This window comes from Cydia fagiglandana, chromosome Z (genome assembly GCF_963556715.1).
Source record: "Cydia fagiglandana chromosome Z, ilCydFagi1.1, whole genome shotgun sequence".
Taxonomy (NCBI): Eukaryota; Metazoa; Arthropoda; class Insecta; order Lepidoptera; family Tortricidae; genus Cydia; species Cydia fagiglandana.
In genome coordinates this window covers 40,127,617-40,143,031 of record NC_085959.1, presented here as the reverse complement: position 1 = coordinate 40,143,031, position 15,415 = coordinate 40,127,617, and the positions used below count along the sequence as shown (strand labels likewise).

Below are 15,415 nucleotides of genomic sequence, written 5' to 3'. Positions count from 1 at the left end.
GATAATCGTATCACATTCACTTATTCGTTCATTCACCACCTTTATCATTCACCCAAGCTCTTCTGCTAACACTTATAAGTATAATACCAACGTTTATGATTTAGTTTGTCGCATTTTTGGCATCAGCGCTTTATATGCTTATATTGCTTATTGAACAGTTTGTTGTCCACTTCACAGAAATACGATGACGTAAAAGTTTTCTGGCAATACTAAGTCAGCGTTTTCTACTGCGTTCGAAGTGTATTATAGTAAAATAAACGTTCTTGAAAATAAAACAATTGACTGAACCTTTGGTCAGGATCCTTATCTTACACACACAAGAGGTTAATACCTATATCCATATTAAAATTCTGCGTCTCTAAAACTGAACTGGTTCACTCCGGCTGTCGCACGATATCGTCGATCGTCGCTTTTTTGGTGGTTGAAACCATCGCGAGGAAACTGGACTAACACCCATAAAACTCAATTTCCCCCCTGGGTTGGAAGATTTGGAAGGTCAGATGGCAATTTTTTGATAATACATATTTCATTTCTGGTATTTACCGTTTTTACCCTTATTCACCCCGGTCAGTGGGGAGACACTCCTGACTTCGGTCGAACTCGGCTCCGTTCGGCTCAGCATTGCTCCGAGCAATTATTAGGGTTGGCACCACTTGACTTCCTTTTGCGTGCACGACCACAGATATTAAGATAATCACTTGAATTTTGACAACCCTAAATGGCTATTTAGGGTTTCGGCTGAAAGGGATAGTGTCATATGTTAGAAAGGGATAGCATAATTCGACCCAGAACCGCTGTCAAACTTCGGGTTTGTATTTCTGTACGGTAGTACTATTATTTCTTCTGTGCCCCGGTTAACAGTGCCTCTTTTCGGTATATATTTATGAGACCCCAAAATACAAGGGTACCCAACGGCCACTGACGCCTCTTATCTGGATCATAAAAATTATGTTGATATGTACGTTTATCAATGACGTTGAATTAGGTCTCCAAATCAACACATTACGCATATAAAATACAACGCACGAGTCTTGTTTTCACTATCCATCTTGACGTCAGCCCGCCATCTTGGAATTTTGAATTGCGAACGCGCTTTTGTTTTTAAAGCGGAAGTTGGTGGACGTGTGTGGAACTGACAGATCATGTGCAGTGTTTTTTTTTAAATAATTTTCGTTGTAAAAATTAAATAATCCAAGCGGTTTTTGGAAGGTGAATATTTTTAAAATTGCTGTATGTTTATACTGCTATAGTCTCCATACCATTAGGAGTGTAACAAATCTAACAAAAAAGTTCAGGAACTAAAAAGAATGTGGAAAAAGGAGTTTTACTGAATGAATCTTAATTTATATTTACGTAAAATATACATGAAGTTGTTAAAAATTGAAAACATTTGCTTTTTTCACATTTTCGTACCGTTAAACTTAATTTTGCTAAAAAAACTTATGTTCTACTTGCTGACTTTTTTTTAATTTGTTGCAGAACCATGGACGGTCCAAAGGGATCGTGTCAAGAGAGGTTAGCAGACAACTGCCAGTGCGAGGGAGAGGTCACTATTAAAAGCAAGAGGCATGGCAGGGGTGCCGTCGAATCTGGTAAGTTTTTTTAATTAATGAGGTTAAATGCGCAAAGCTCAGTGCAAATAGTGATGCAATCGAGGCGAGCTTCCAGGAGATAGAATAAAAAAAAAGACAAATATAATCTGGCAAACGCACTTTGTCTGTAGGAAAGGCACGAAATTATAATTTTCTATGGGAGGATAATCCTACGGGCCTACATTTATTTATTACATTTTCCGACTTTTTCTACTGACGGAAATGGTTTGCCTAACTATGTATATTATGATTATGGTATGGAGTTATCGGCTTAACGAAACCGAGAGAAATAACCTGACTAGTAATTCCTATTTCGAGCGCCTTCTGTAGCATAGTGTGGTATCGTTTTATGTGGTTCTTTATTAGTAGGTACGAAATACTATCTTACCTAATATTAGTACCTACATAGATATACACCTACTATGTCGAAGGAACCAAATCCAGTGCCCATTAAGGTCGGCGAACATCTAGGTCGGTCTACTGTTACATTGCTCTTTCAAAAGCAATTGGTCTTATATAAATGACGATGAAGCGGCCCTTACGTCGTTTAACACCGGGACAACGTTACACTGGTACCTTCCAATACAGAAGCAAAACCTCTAGTGTACATTTCATTCGATAGCGTGACTTGACGTACGCGTTTGCGTTAAGTGTAATTTTTATGCCAATTTGAACAGCGCGCCAAGCGAGACGTTTTGGAAACTCAATGAAATGGAAGATAGGGTGGGTTATTTAATAGGTTGATGTGAATAAAAGAGAAGCCTATGAACATTTGATGCGTGCAAAAGAAGCAGACTACAAATAAAAAAACGTGACCACTTTTAAGCTCCATGGCGGCCGCTAACGGCCGCTTAATTATACCAATAGATAAACAACGAATTAGATATAGTTTACTGTTAAGATCTTAAAATTTAAAAGTTTTAAAACTTCTGTAGACTGCATTGCGAATTACATATATGTATGTATATTGTTCTTTTTACTTTGGCATATTATGCGAATTATCTAATGTGTTAAATCTCAATAGAAATGGCCTTTACAAGTACAGCTTTGGTTATTAACCCTTAGCTATACTATGCAAGGTGAAGATACGTTTGAGATACGAACTAAAGGCGCACACAACGCGCCTGTGTGACGGAACCTTAAGACACTGACAATAAAGGCCGTGTAATAGTTATTTGTTTTACAAGGGGGCAAAGTTGTTGTTTAACCGCTCGTGCTAATATTGATACCCGAGCAAGCGAAAGATTCCAAAATTGAACCACGAGCGTAGCGAGTGGTTCGTAAAATGGAATCTTGAGCGTTGCGAGGGTTTCAAGAGGTTTAAACAAAATTTGCCCCCGAGTGAAACACAAAATTTTTCACCACACCAACCCGAAGCAAATATTAAATGTAAAATATCAAACAAAATCAAACCAAATAAAATCCAAATGAATGTTATTAAATATTTATCATCCAAAATCATCATTTAAAAGTCAATTCTACCAGCTAACATAAGAAAACAACTCAAAATTTGCATTTGATTACTTTACCTCATATGTGAATAAAAGCAACTTTGCTATCAGTTTTTGAAGTGCAAAGTAAGCTTTTCCGAGCTGGTGTGGTGAAAATATATTTTTGGAACTCGACCGTACATATTTTGTCAATTCGATGTCCTTTGTTCGACTGGTAAGCTGTATATACTAGTAGATAATCAATACTCGTACATTTACAGAATAAATAAAATTACTCGAAATAGATGCGTGTTGCCTCGATTTCTAGAATCCCCGGGGAGAAACGAGGGTGGCTGAGCGTTATTTAAAATATTAACCGTCACCGAATCTTATTGCATTGAGATACGGTTGATAAATTATCAGTTAATGATAATATTTTGATGCAGTATTGATAGACTGTAAGTAGATGGAAGTATCGTGTTGGATACGACGTGTTTTGGTAGTCTTTATAAGCACTGCAGTAGGGGGCACGCTTGCGTATACAGCATCTCTGTTTATTATTAAATCGATGACAGTACATCAATTCTAATAGTTGCAGTTGTGGTGAACAGTTTGAGAGTTTATGATGCGTCGGATCGCTTGGCCAGTCGTGACACAAAAGATGTTCTAAATTCTCACTACACGCGAAAGAGTACAAACCGACTACTTTCCGATATTATAGGCAAAATATGTATGTGCGCATTCTGGGTGAAGAACAAAAAGAAAATCTTTCGTTCTTTCTTCAACCTATTTGAGTGTCCCATTGCCTAGACAAAGACCCCATACAACCATTTCCAGTCGCCGTTACGACGCGGTGTAGACACATCTTGTGTCGACACCGTCTGTTTCGGTCACAATTCCAGTCGCAGAGTCGTCGCCGTGTCGACACAGTTACCAGAAATGGGGAAGGGTCGACACATGACACAAAGTGACATAAAGTGTGGTCGCCGTGTGCACACATTGTTTCGGGTTTGCGACTACTTTATGCCAAAATCATTCGTTCATTCGTTCATTTTGTTCCTGTCAAATGGAAACTGTCAGATGGAAAAATAGTTAAATAATAGTACATTTCGATGCTAGTGCGGAAGGTATGTCATTACTTCACGAGTACCGAGATATCTTGCCACGAGCCGCAGGCGAGTGGCAAGACTCGGGACGAGTGAAGAATGACATTTCCGCACGTGTATCGAACGACGTTTTTTAATACAGTTGCGAAAAAATAAGAAAAACATTGTTAATCGTACACTAAACAAAAGTGGTAACAGTGACAGCTCGGTTAGACGTCGTCTTTAAGTATATTATATCTATGGGCGTTTGGCAGCTATTCCGTTCCATTCAGCCAACTTATTAAGAACGGAATTTTCAATATTGAATATTAAAAAATAAACGTGTTATAATGATGAAGAGGTAAGTAATTAAATATGAAATATGTAATATTTTTCGTATTCTTACATTAACGGTAGGTTTTTATGCTGATTACGACGTTTAAAGGAAACTAATATTAACACTCATCAATAAGTAGTCGTGAATTGGAACAAGTATAAATTTAAAAAAATTGGAAAAGTAAAAAGCACTAGTTCGAGATAACCAACTTTCCGCACGCTAAACAGCTACGTAAAGTAGCACTTTTTGAGCAACTGTATTAAAAAAATAAGTGACATTAATACGCCATCTCTAAAACGGATGACAAGACGTGATTATATATTGTTTGCATTTATATTACAATAGGACTTAAATTATTATGGGGAATTAAACTGCTCGAGTGATTTGATAAACTAAGTGTAATATAATCAACGCGCCACCACATTGTTTTAGTTTAGCCGGAAATGAAATTGTTTACTTCTCAGTGCTTGTGTTCATAAATATATTATTTGATGCATTTTTAGTACTTCGATGCGTATACTATACTTAAATAACAGAAATAACGCTTTACATACTACGAAACTTGTTAATTATGATGTATAAATATGGTTTAAGGCTGAGAAATATTGCAGTCACAAAGTAGTCGCAAATGTTTCGACTTTGTGTCGACTCTGTGTAGACACATGACACGCGCTGTCAAAAGTAATAACAAAGTTACTGGATTTGCAAAATGGCTCCTTGTGTTCATTTGTTTTCAGATATTCTCAAAGTGTAAAAATGACGTGGTCAGAGATGGGACTTAATAGATTAACTGTTTATTCGACTAATTAATGGAATAAAAAAAGTTAATCCTCAAATTTTAATCACGATTAGTTTAGTCGACCTAACATAGATTGAAATTGAATTAATCTGAACATTAATCGAATAAATTATCGATTAAATCTCGGTTGGAAGTTGACAGGGGGCCATTTTTGTACGTAAAAATAATAGAAATGTCTTGCATGCAGATGGTAGCCAAACACTTCGTCATAAAAGTCGAGATGGGTGTCGATTTATAGGTTTTAGGGAGTGCCGATTTCGAAAATGATGACCATTTTGGATTCCTAAATGGTGGCCATGCACTATGTCATAAAAGTCGTCATGGGTGTCGTTTTATAGGTTTTAAGGGGCGCAGATTTCGAAAACGATGACCAATTTGGATTCCAAGATGGCGGCCATGCACTATGTCATAAAAGTCGTCATGGATGTCGTTTTATAGGTTTTAGGGGGCCCCGCTTTCGAAAATGCTGACCATTTTGGAATCCAGAATGGCGGCCATGCACTATGTCATAAAAGTCGTCATGGGTGTCGTTTTATAGGTTTTGGGGGGCGCAGATTTCGAAAACGATAACCATTTTCGATTCCAAAATGGCGGCCATGCACTATGTCATAAAAGTCGTCATGGATGTCGTTTTATGGGGGCGGCCATGCACTATGTCATAAAAGTCGTCATGGGTGTCGTTTTATAGGTTTTGGGGGGCGCAGATTTCGAAAACGATAACCATTTTCGATTCCAAAATGGCGGCCATGCACTATGTCATAAAAGTCGTCATGGGTGTCGTTTTATAGGTTTTAAGGGGCGCAGATTTCGAAAACGATGACCAATTTGGATTCCAAGATGGCGGCCATGCACTATGTCATAAAAGTCGTCATGGATGTCGTTTTATAGGTTTTAGGGGGCCCCGCTTTCGAAAATGATGACCATTTTGGAATCCAGAATGGCGGCCATGCACTATGTCATAAAAGTCGTCATGGGTGTCGTTTTATAGGTTTTGGGGGGCGCAGATTTCGAAAACGATAACCATTTTCGATTCCAAAATGGCGGCCATGCACTATGTCATAAAAGTCGTCATGGATGTCGTTTTATAGGTTTTGGGGGGCGCAGATTTAGAAAATGATGACCATTTTGGAATCCAGAATGGCGGCCATGCACTATGTCATGAAAGTTGTCATGGGTGTCGTTTTATAGGTTTTGGGGGGCGCAGATTTCGAAAACGATAACCATTTTCGATTCCAAAATGGCGGCCATGCACTATGTCATAAAAGTCGTCATGGGTGTCGTTTTATAGGTTTTGAGGGGCGCAGATTTAGAAAATGATGACCATTTTGGATTCCAAAATGGTGGCCATGCACTATGTTATAAAAGTCGTCATGGGTGTCGTTTTATAGGTTTTAAGGGGCGCAGATTTCGAAAACGATGACCAATTTGGATTCCAAGATGGCGGCCATGCACTATGTCATAAAAGTCGTCATGGATGTCGTTTTATAGGTTTTAGGGGGCCCCGCTTTCGAAAATGATGACCATTTTGGAATCCAGAATGGCGGCCATGCACTATGTCATAAAAGTCGTCATGGGTGTCGTTTTATAGGTTTTGGGCGGCGCAGATTTCGAAAACGATAACCATTTTCGATTCCAAAATGGCGGCCATGCACTATGTCATAAAAGTCGTCATGGGTGTCGTTTTATAGGTTTTGTGGGGCGCAGATTTCGAAAACGATAACCATTTTCGATTCCAAAATGGCGGCCATGCACTATGTCATAAAAGTCGTCATGGATGTCGTTTTATAGGTTTTGGGGGGCGCAGATTTAGAAAATGATGACCATTTTGGAATCCAGAATGGCGGCCATGCACTATGTCATGAAAGTTGTCATGGGTGTCGTTTTATAGGTTTTGGGGGGCGCAGATTTCGAAAACGATAACCATTTTCGATTCCAAAATGGCGGCCATGCACTGTCATAAAAGTTGTCATGGGTGTCGTTTTATAGGTTTTGGGGGGCGCAGATTTAGAAAATGATGACCATTTTGGATTCCAAAATGGTGGCCATGCACTATGTCATAAAAGTCGTCATGGGTGTCGTTTTATAGGTTTTAGGGGGCGCAGATTTCGAAAACGATGACCATTTTGGATTCCAAGATGGCGGCCATGCACTATGTCATAAAAGTCGTCATGGATGTCGTTTTGTAGGTTTTAGGGGACGCAGATTTCGAAAATGATGACCATTTTGGAATCCAAAATGGCGGCCATGCAGTATGTCATTAAAGTCGTCATGGCTGTCATTTTATAGGGTTTATGGAGCGCAGATTTCGAAAATAATAACTATTTTGGAATCGAAGATGGCGGCCATGCACTATGTTAAAAGTCGACATGGATGTCGTTTTGTTGGTCATGGTCATCATTTTCGAAATCTGCTCTTCCTAACACCTATAAATCAACATCTATGACGGCTTATATGACAAAGTGCACGGCAGACATCTTGGAATCCAAAATGGTCATCATTTTCGAATTCTGCACTCCCTAAAACCTATAAAACGATATCCATGACGACTTTTATGACAAAGTGCACGGCACACATCTTGGATTCCAAACTGGTCATCATTTTCGAAATCGGCACTTCCTAAAACCTATAAAACGATATTCATGACGACTTTTATGACAAAATACGTAGCGGCCATCTTGGATTATAAAATGATCATCGTTTTCGAATTCTGCACTCCCTAAAACCTATAAATCGACATCCGTGACGACGCAAGTTATCTTTATTTTCAGATCTAACAAATTGCTACAGAATACAAAGGACAAAAAAAGAAGCGAGGAGGTAATGAAACAAGCAAAAATACAGATGATTCCTCGACGCAATTGGATGCTTCTTAAATTGTGTCCAGATTTTTTTGTCATAAAAGTTTTTATTTTTCACGTATTACTCTCACAAGTTCCGTGACATTTCGACCTTGTAATTTTTTAAGTAAATGTTTTTGTTTATCTGTGAGGATCTCACTAGAATAATATAATCAAGGTATGTTTATATTCGATAATTGAAATAGTAACGCAAAAAAAAAATATATTTGTGTCTTATATTCCTGCCGAAGACTTTTATTTTTCCTTTTCCTTCTACACAAGTTTGGTCAAGTAATAAGAATTTAGGGCTCTCAATTTTATTTTGACTTCTACAACAGTAAAGCTACGAGGCCATGTTTGGTATCGTTTTCGTATAAATCCGCAGTACCGCAGTAATTTAGTTATGGTATCACATTGACACCATTCCAAAGTAAAAACATATAAACTTACTTTCTTTTAAACTCCTCTTCACGCTTAAACTGCTGAACAGTTTTAATTTAAATTTAGTACACATATATTTTGAGTCCCGAGACAGGACATAATAAGTTATCTCAAAAATCATCCTTCAAAGGTGTGAAATGAGGTGTAGGGGGGAATTCAGAATTGACTTCTTGAAGTTAATACTGTTCAAGTTTAGGTTTGAAGTCATGTTTTTTTATCATTTTTAACTAAATCAAAGATGTAGACCATCCCAAATTTAATATAAATCGGTTCAGCGGTTATTGATTTCCCGTACAAATTTCGACGCCACTTTTCACACCTTCAAAAGATGATTTTGGTTATAAGATCTATCCTATGTCCTGTTCCGGGACGCAAACTATTTGTATACCAAATTTCAACGAAATCGGTTCAGCGGTTAAGCGTCAAGAGGAGTTTAAAAAAACCGACCAAGTGCGAGTCGGACTCGCGCATTAAGGGTTCCGTACATTAAGTCCGACTCGCGCTTGACTGCACATTTCTAATAGGTTTTCCTGTCATCTATAGGTAAAGAACTATTTTGTGTATTCAGACAGACAGACATACAGACGCACGGGTGATCCTATAAGGATTCCGTTTTTTGCTTTTGAGGTACGGAACCCTAAAAAGATTTTTTTAATTTTGTGGAATGGTTTCAATGTGATACCTTAAATGGATTCAGCAACCCAGATTTATACGAAAACGATACCATACACGGCCTAGCACCTTCATTGATGTAGATATATCAAGATAAAATTGAGAGCCCTAAATAAACTTTCAAGAGCGGATATCTCAAAAACTATTCAACATATCGAAAAAATTGACTGAATAAACTTGTAACAAATTAAATTAACTTTCATTTTGTATAAGTGGCCATGTCGCTAAGATGCATAGTTTCCGAGATATAATCGAAAAACCGGAAAATGGGACATTCAAAGCCCCCTCTCTACCCCCCGCTCAAGGGCTACGGCCGGGGACTTTTGATATGTTCACCTCCTAACTTGTCCAAACCAAGTTACAGAGTCAAAAATTGTGTTCCGAGCATTTCCCTCTACAACTTTTTTGAGCATTCGTTGGCTGACCTAAGTAGCTTATTGCATTTCTTTAAAAACTTTTCTGTAAAAGGTTGACGGGTGTAGGGTGTTTATATGGTTTTGGTCGATTATTATCATTTGCATCGCCCATGATGACTTACTAGAATTACTTACGAGCACACGAGACACTAATAGTAGTTTGACAAACCTTGGTTTTCAAGAGGTATTTTATATTGACATTTGCTGTCACAAATTTGGTGTCAGATTTAGTCGCAAACCGCACGCAAAGTGCACACAAATGTGTCGACACCTTGTTACGGAAAAGTGTACACACGGCGACGACACTTTGTTTCGAAACAATTCTAGACACATTGTGTGGACTCTGTTACGACACATCTGACATTTAGTTACCACTTTGATGATTCTGCGACTGGAATGGTTATATGGGACCTCTCCTCCGATTCTCCATAACTCCCGATTTTGTGCTTATTTTGGCCAGTTGTAAATAAGGGTGTCAAAGTTGTCCCGCCCTCTCCGCCTGGGCATACCACCCACGCTTCTTTACCGGGCTCCACATGGCTATGTTAGATAGATGTGGCCGACCCAGTCCGGTTTGAAAAAAGTACATTTACATACGATCAACTTTCCCTACTGCCTTCACTCATATTGTCCACCTACGCTCTTAAAGCAAGTACTCAAACTGCGTTGCAATAGCTATCATATACATACTTAAATCCTATCGAATTTTTCCATTTCATGTCGAAAGTGCGTATATTAGTTGCATGCGCCCTACCTGTTAGCCTGGACCTACTATCACTATCTGCACAAACACATACAAATACCAACCTTGTATCTTCCCAATAAGGTAGCTTTTACAACGTCGAACTTGAATGCTTTGTATTTATGAAAGGCGTATTTTAACAAGCTTTTTTTTTTATTATTAGATCGACCTGTATGTAACTAACTATGTAATGGAATCTAAGGTAACTAATTTAACCATCTTCCAAGGATCATAGCGTCATGAAAATTGGCAGCTGTATGTAGTTCTGATGACAATACAATAATATGGTACTATCGAACTGATCTGATGATGGAGACAGGAGGTGGTCATAGGAACGTCGACCTGTATGTAACTAACTATGTAATGGAATCTGAGGTAACTAATTTAACCATCTTCTAAGGATCGTAGCGTCATGAAAATTGGCAGCTGTATGTAGTTCTGATGACAATACAATAATATGGTACTTTCGAACTGATCTGATGATGGAGACAGGAGGTGGCCATAGGAACTATGTGATGAAACAACGCAACCTAATTGTGTTAGGGGTTTTTAGAATTGTCTCGATGAGTATTAGTTGTCTGTCGTAAGAAAAGTATAGTCAGCGATAAAAGCTTGTACCAAAAATGAATTTTTTGCCAAAAACTTATTATAAATGAGCTTTTATTGTGTTAGGTTCGAAATCGCGCTTCTGGCCGTTAAGAGAAATCTTAGCAACGAAACATGGAGTCTACACTTTGCCAGCTATTGCATCCCCTAGAGTCCCTAGATTTTTTATTATCCACCTGTCTATTACTGGTACTGTCAGCATCAATAATAGCGAAAGAAACAGGGCACTAAACTAAATGTATATATATATATGTAGGCGGCCGATCGTAAGATCAGACAGATCGTGAAATTCCTAGGCATATCGTGAAACGTGACAATCTTTGACTCGTTCCCTGAGTTGACGGAGCCCCGCTACTCGCCGGGGCTCCTATTTCTGGGCAGTTGGCCCTTCGGGCATCTGAAGCAACCTAACGAACCTATCTTACCTATATATTGGTTTAATGTGACTATGCTCAAAACAATACACAGGAACATTACGATCTGCCTGATCTTACGATCGGCCGCCGACATATATATATATATATATCTGTCACCCCCGGTTTTCCAAATGGAGATATTATCTCTACAGCTCGCATTTAAAAATAATTGATACAATCCAATTGTTATCCATAAATATGTTATCACATGTCTTTCAAATAATAACATCAATTACATCATATTACCAGACATCGTATTTTGGTAGCAATTTACACGCAACATTGTTGCGTTATACTCATATTACCTATGTCTGCATAACCAATTAACCGATTCCAATTAATAATTACAGTTGTGAGGGGTGTGAAGCCAATCAGAATCGCGACTGTACCACGCGACCAGAACGTCCTAAGCGCCACAATATTCATGGCTCCATTTCTATGGTTTGTTGTCAAAACAACAACACATGGCGCAATATACTGGTTCTCTGTGCCAGTTCGCGTGCTTGTGAACCTTATCAGAATGCACGAAGGTTGATATTGGATCACAGGGTTAATTATAATTATACATTTTACTAACACACCTACCTTAATTTTACTAACATAATATGGATGTATTTGTATCCGAAATTAATGCTTTCATTTCATAACCACCCTTTTTGCGCTGTGTCCGAGCAAGCTTTACATAATAATTATATCAACTATTCAAAACATATCGCCACATATCGCCATGGTTACGAGGCAGACAGCCGAACAGCCGGTCGATAAGACCTTGACAGGAGATAATACCAATTTGTCCCATAGCTTATCGCGGGCCGTCAGCTGATCTGACCTCGACGAATTTCATCATGTGAAGATCGTAGTGCTGACGTCATATAGTTCGCCATGCGGCAAATAAAGACGGGCAACGGTGCGATAAACTTTGTCCATGTCTGGCCGTGTAGTTATGTCTTGCGCTGGATATACCTAAATACCTAGACGGCGCTCTGAGTATATGACCAATACATATTTTATATGTATTTGACGTCGGATAACGGTTCACATGCCTAGGCACACTGACACATATCAGTGACTATGGTTGAGCTGGAGCGAGGCCAGAAGAGTCGCTGAAGATGGCGTGGCGCGCCACTTGACGTAATCTTGGCGTGGTTGAACCCATCACGACTGGGCAAAGACAAAGTGTAACAGCGCCATAAGAACTTGATTATGTCTGTGGGATCATTGACGCCTCCACACTCTGTCGGTTGCCAAGTCGAAAAGTTATATTAAGTGTGTTGCTATTTGTACATCCTGCAAAGTATATAATTAATAATAATAAATGTAAGTGTAATATAATTATTGGAATATTCTCGCAATCCTTGGAATCCTGATCGATGCAGCCCGTTGCATCCTAGGCAACCTAGATCAATAGCCTCACGCATGCGTACAGTCTACAGCTCCTTGTAAACAGGAAAAGATTATGGATATATGAACTTAATTGTACATACTTGTGTCCTTTTGTTTAGATTTATTGCACAAAAGAGTCCTGGTTGCGATTCCCAACGCTACACGGGAGCCCGGCTCACTGTAAGACTTGTCGTCAAATGGACTAAACAATACGAGTACTTCTTGAGTCTTGACTTATATTAGGTCTCAATTTACAAGATCTATTGTGCATATTAACCTATGAGTGATCGAGAAAGTCTCGGCAGTTGTTTACATCATATTAATCATATAAGTACTTCAATGTATGTCCTCGTATAGTCTTTAGTTTTCAAGCTAAAGGGAGTCTATTAAACCGCAAACAGGACGCGCCATAAAAAGGCTTCAGAACACTATTTAATGTTTATTTTATTATCACCCCTATGGACTTTTTTTTTTGATGAAGGTACAATAAAACATTTTTATATGCACGTCAGGCTTTACTGAATACCTGATACTGATTTGTCCAGGTGTCGCCGTCGACGGATACGTCTGGGAGGACATCATCATCATCATGTATCGGTCACAGGCATTTTCTAAGAATCGAATCGACTTCACGTTTGTAAAATGCCGAAGGCAAATTTGTAAAATACCGCACTATGTAAAATACCTTATGACATTAACAGCGCCGTTTGTTCTGCACATCAATTATGGATAACGCTGGGGTGTCCATCACATCTGGGGTTCTTGGATGGTCGCCCGCACTGTTTGTTTTCAAAAAACATTTCCTTCAAAACTTAACTAGGCGGAGCCCCCACGCGGGGCTCCTATTTCTGGGCGGCTCAATAGTATCACGTTCACGTTGACAGTACTGAGCGCACTAACAATTTGCCTTCGGCAATTTACAGACGTGAAGCCGTTTGTAAATTGACGACGTCGTTTGTACACGCCGAATTCTTACAATTTGCCTGCGACATATCCATGCGAAATTGCAGCTTTCTACCATTAGCGGTCATGGAGGAAAGCCGCGGACGGACGGACACACGGACATTGACAAAACTATAAGGGTTCCTAGTTGATTACGGAACCCTGCTAATAGACGTAACATACTTATGGGAAACTATCGAATAACACCGTAAACTTGTTCTCAGGACTTACACACGAATGTGGCGTGTTCGGCGCCATCGGCACCGGCGAGTGGCCCACGCAGGTCGACGTGGGCCAGGTCATCTGTTTGGGACTCGTGGCCCTCCAGCACAGGTCAGTTTGCAATACACTCCTCCTCCTTGCCGTATCCAGCAATGGCGACGCTGCCGGAGATCGGAGGTGCGGCACACCTTTTCCTATGACTAAAGTACTTATAGTGGCTTAAGTAGATTCTGAAGAGACCACTCCAAAAACACGACTTTAGCGGGAAAGGGGGATTGTCTTAAGCGGATTTCATTCCAATGTTTGTACTTCCAAATGGGTAATATTTTAATACGGAATTTAAACGACAATGCAACATGGATACATGGATCAGATCCTAGTCTAAAACTTCCTCGGTGAAAAGCAATCTTTCTATACAGACCCTGGCGCTAGGCCGGGAAAACGCTAGTGTGAAGAAGAACTCATGTTATATATTGACTGTTTACAGAGGCCAAGAATCAGCCGGGATCGTGACGTCAGAGGGCAAGAGCGCCCGCACATTCAACTCTCACAAGGGCATGGGGCTCATCAACAACATATTTAACGACGAAGCCATGAAAAAGCTCAAGGGGAACCTCGGTATTGGTCACACTAGGTCAGTTCACAGTTTATGTAGTTTATTTTTATTTTATCCGTGTCGCTGATACTGATTTGATATTTTAATATTTACTTTTTGTTCATAATTATGCATACCTAGAAGACAATGCGTAAGTAAGTGGGATGATTTTTATTTAATTATCTATTTTTTTTCCGCCGGGGTTCAGTAAAATTTGGCGGATAAAAAACTTATTCTGAATTACGTAAACGTAAAATTACATGCATTTTTGGGATACGTGATTTTGTATTTATTCCTCCCAGAATGAGGAAGAATGCTCTTAAAAATAGCCAAATTTTATCTAACTTCACATAGAATTTATTCGTTTCCGCTCTTTTGAACTGATAAATTGATTTTAAAGACTGTAATTGACCGTGTAAATTTCAAATACCTCTCATTTTCTATAGATACTCGACGTCGGCAGCATCTGAGGAGGTGAACTGCCAACCGTTCGTAGTGCACACAGCGCACGGCGCGCTCGCCGTCGCACACAACGGCGAACTCGTCAACTGCTCCAGTCTTAGGAAGATGGTGAGTGTAGCAAATTCTCTATGATACCTCAGTGGTACAAAAGGGCCCTTTAGGGCTGTGTCGCCTCTAGACCACGAGGATAAATCACGAAGTAGCAGCGTATGAGGTGAACTGCTAACCGTTCGTAGTGCACGCAGCGCACGTGGCACACAACGGCGAACTCGTCAACTGCTCCAGTCTTAGGAAGATGGTGAGTGGATCTGTGGCCTAACAGTAGCCCAAAAATAACATTTGTTAAATTCGTACCCCAGACAAACATATTCTCACAGAGGGAATCGAGATTCCTAGCTATTGCTAAAACATATTTAAAGAAAAATTATAAATTAACTG

General features: G+C 39.4%; 1 protein-coding gene across 1 annotated transcript in view; it reads left to right on the top strand.

Moving 5' to 3' along the window:
* The window catches only part of LOC134679211 (amidophosphoribosyltransferase-like), a 31,878-nt gene that overhangs the window by 6,878 nt on the left and 9,585 nt on the right, over positions 1-15,415 (top strand). The window contains exons 2-5 of the mRNA XM_063538090.1: positions 1,480-1,592; positions 13,923-14,031; positions 14,408-14,554; positions 14,962-15,085. Coding sequence (XP_063394160.1) covers positions 1,484-1,592; positions 13,923-14,031; positions 14,408-14,554; positions 14,962-15,085 — 489 coding nt within the window. The 5' untranslated portion in view covers positions 1,480-1,483. The remainder of the gene's footprint in view (positions 1-1,479; positions 1,593-13,922; positions 14,032-14,407; positions 14,555-14,961; positions 15,086-15,415) is intronic.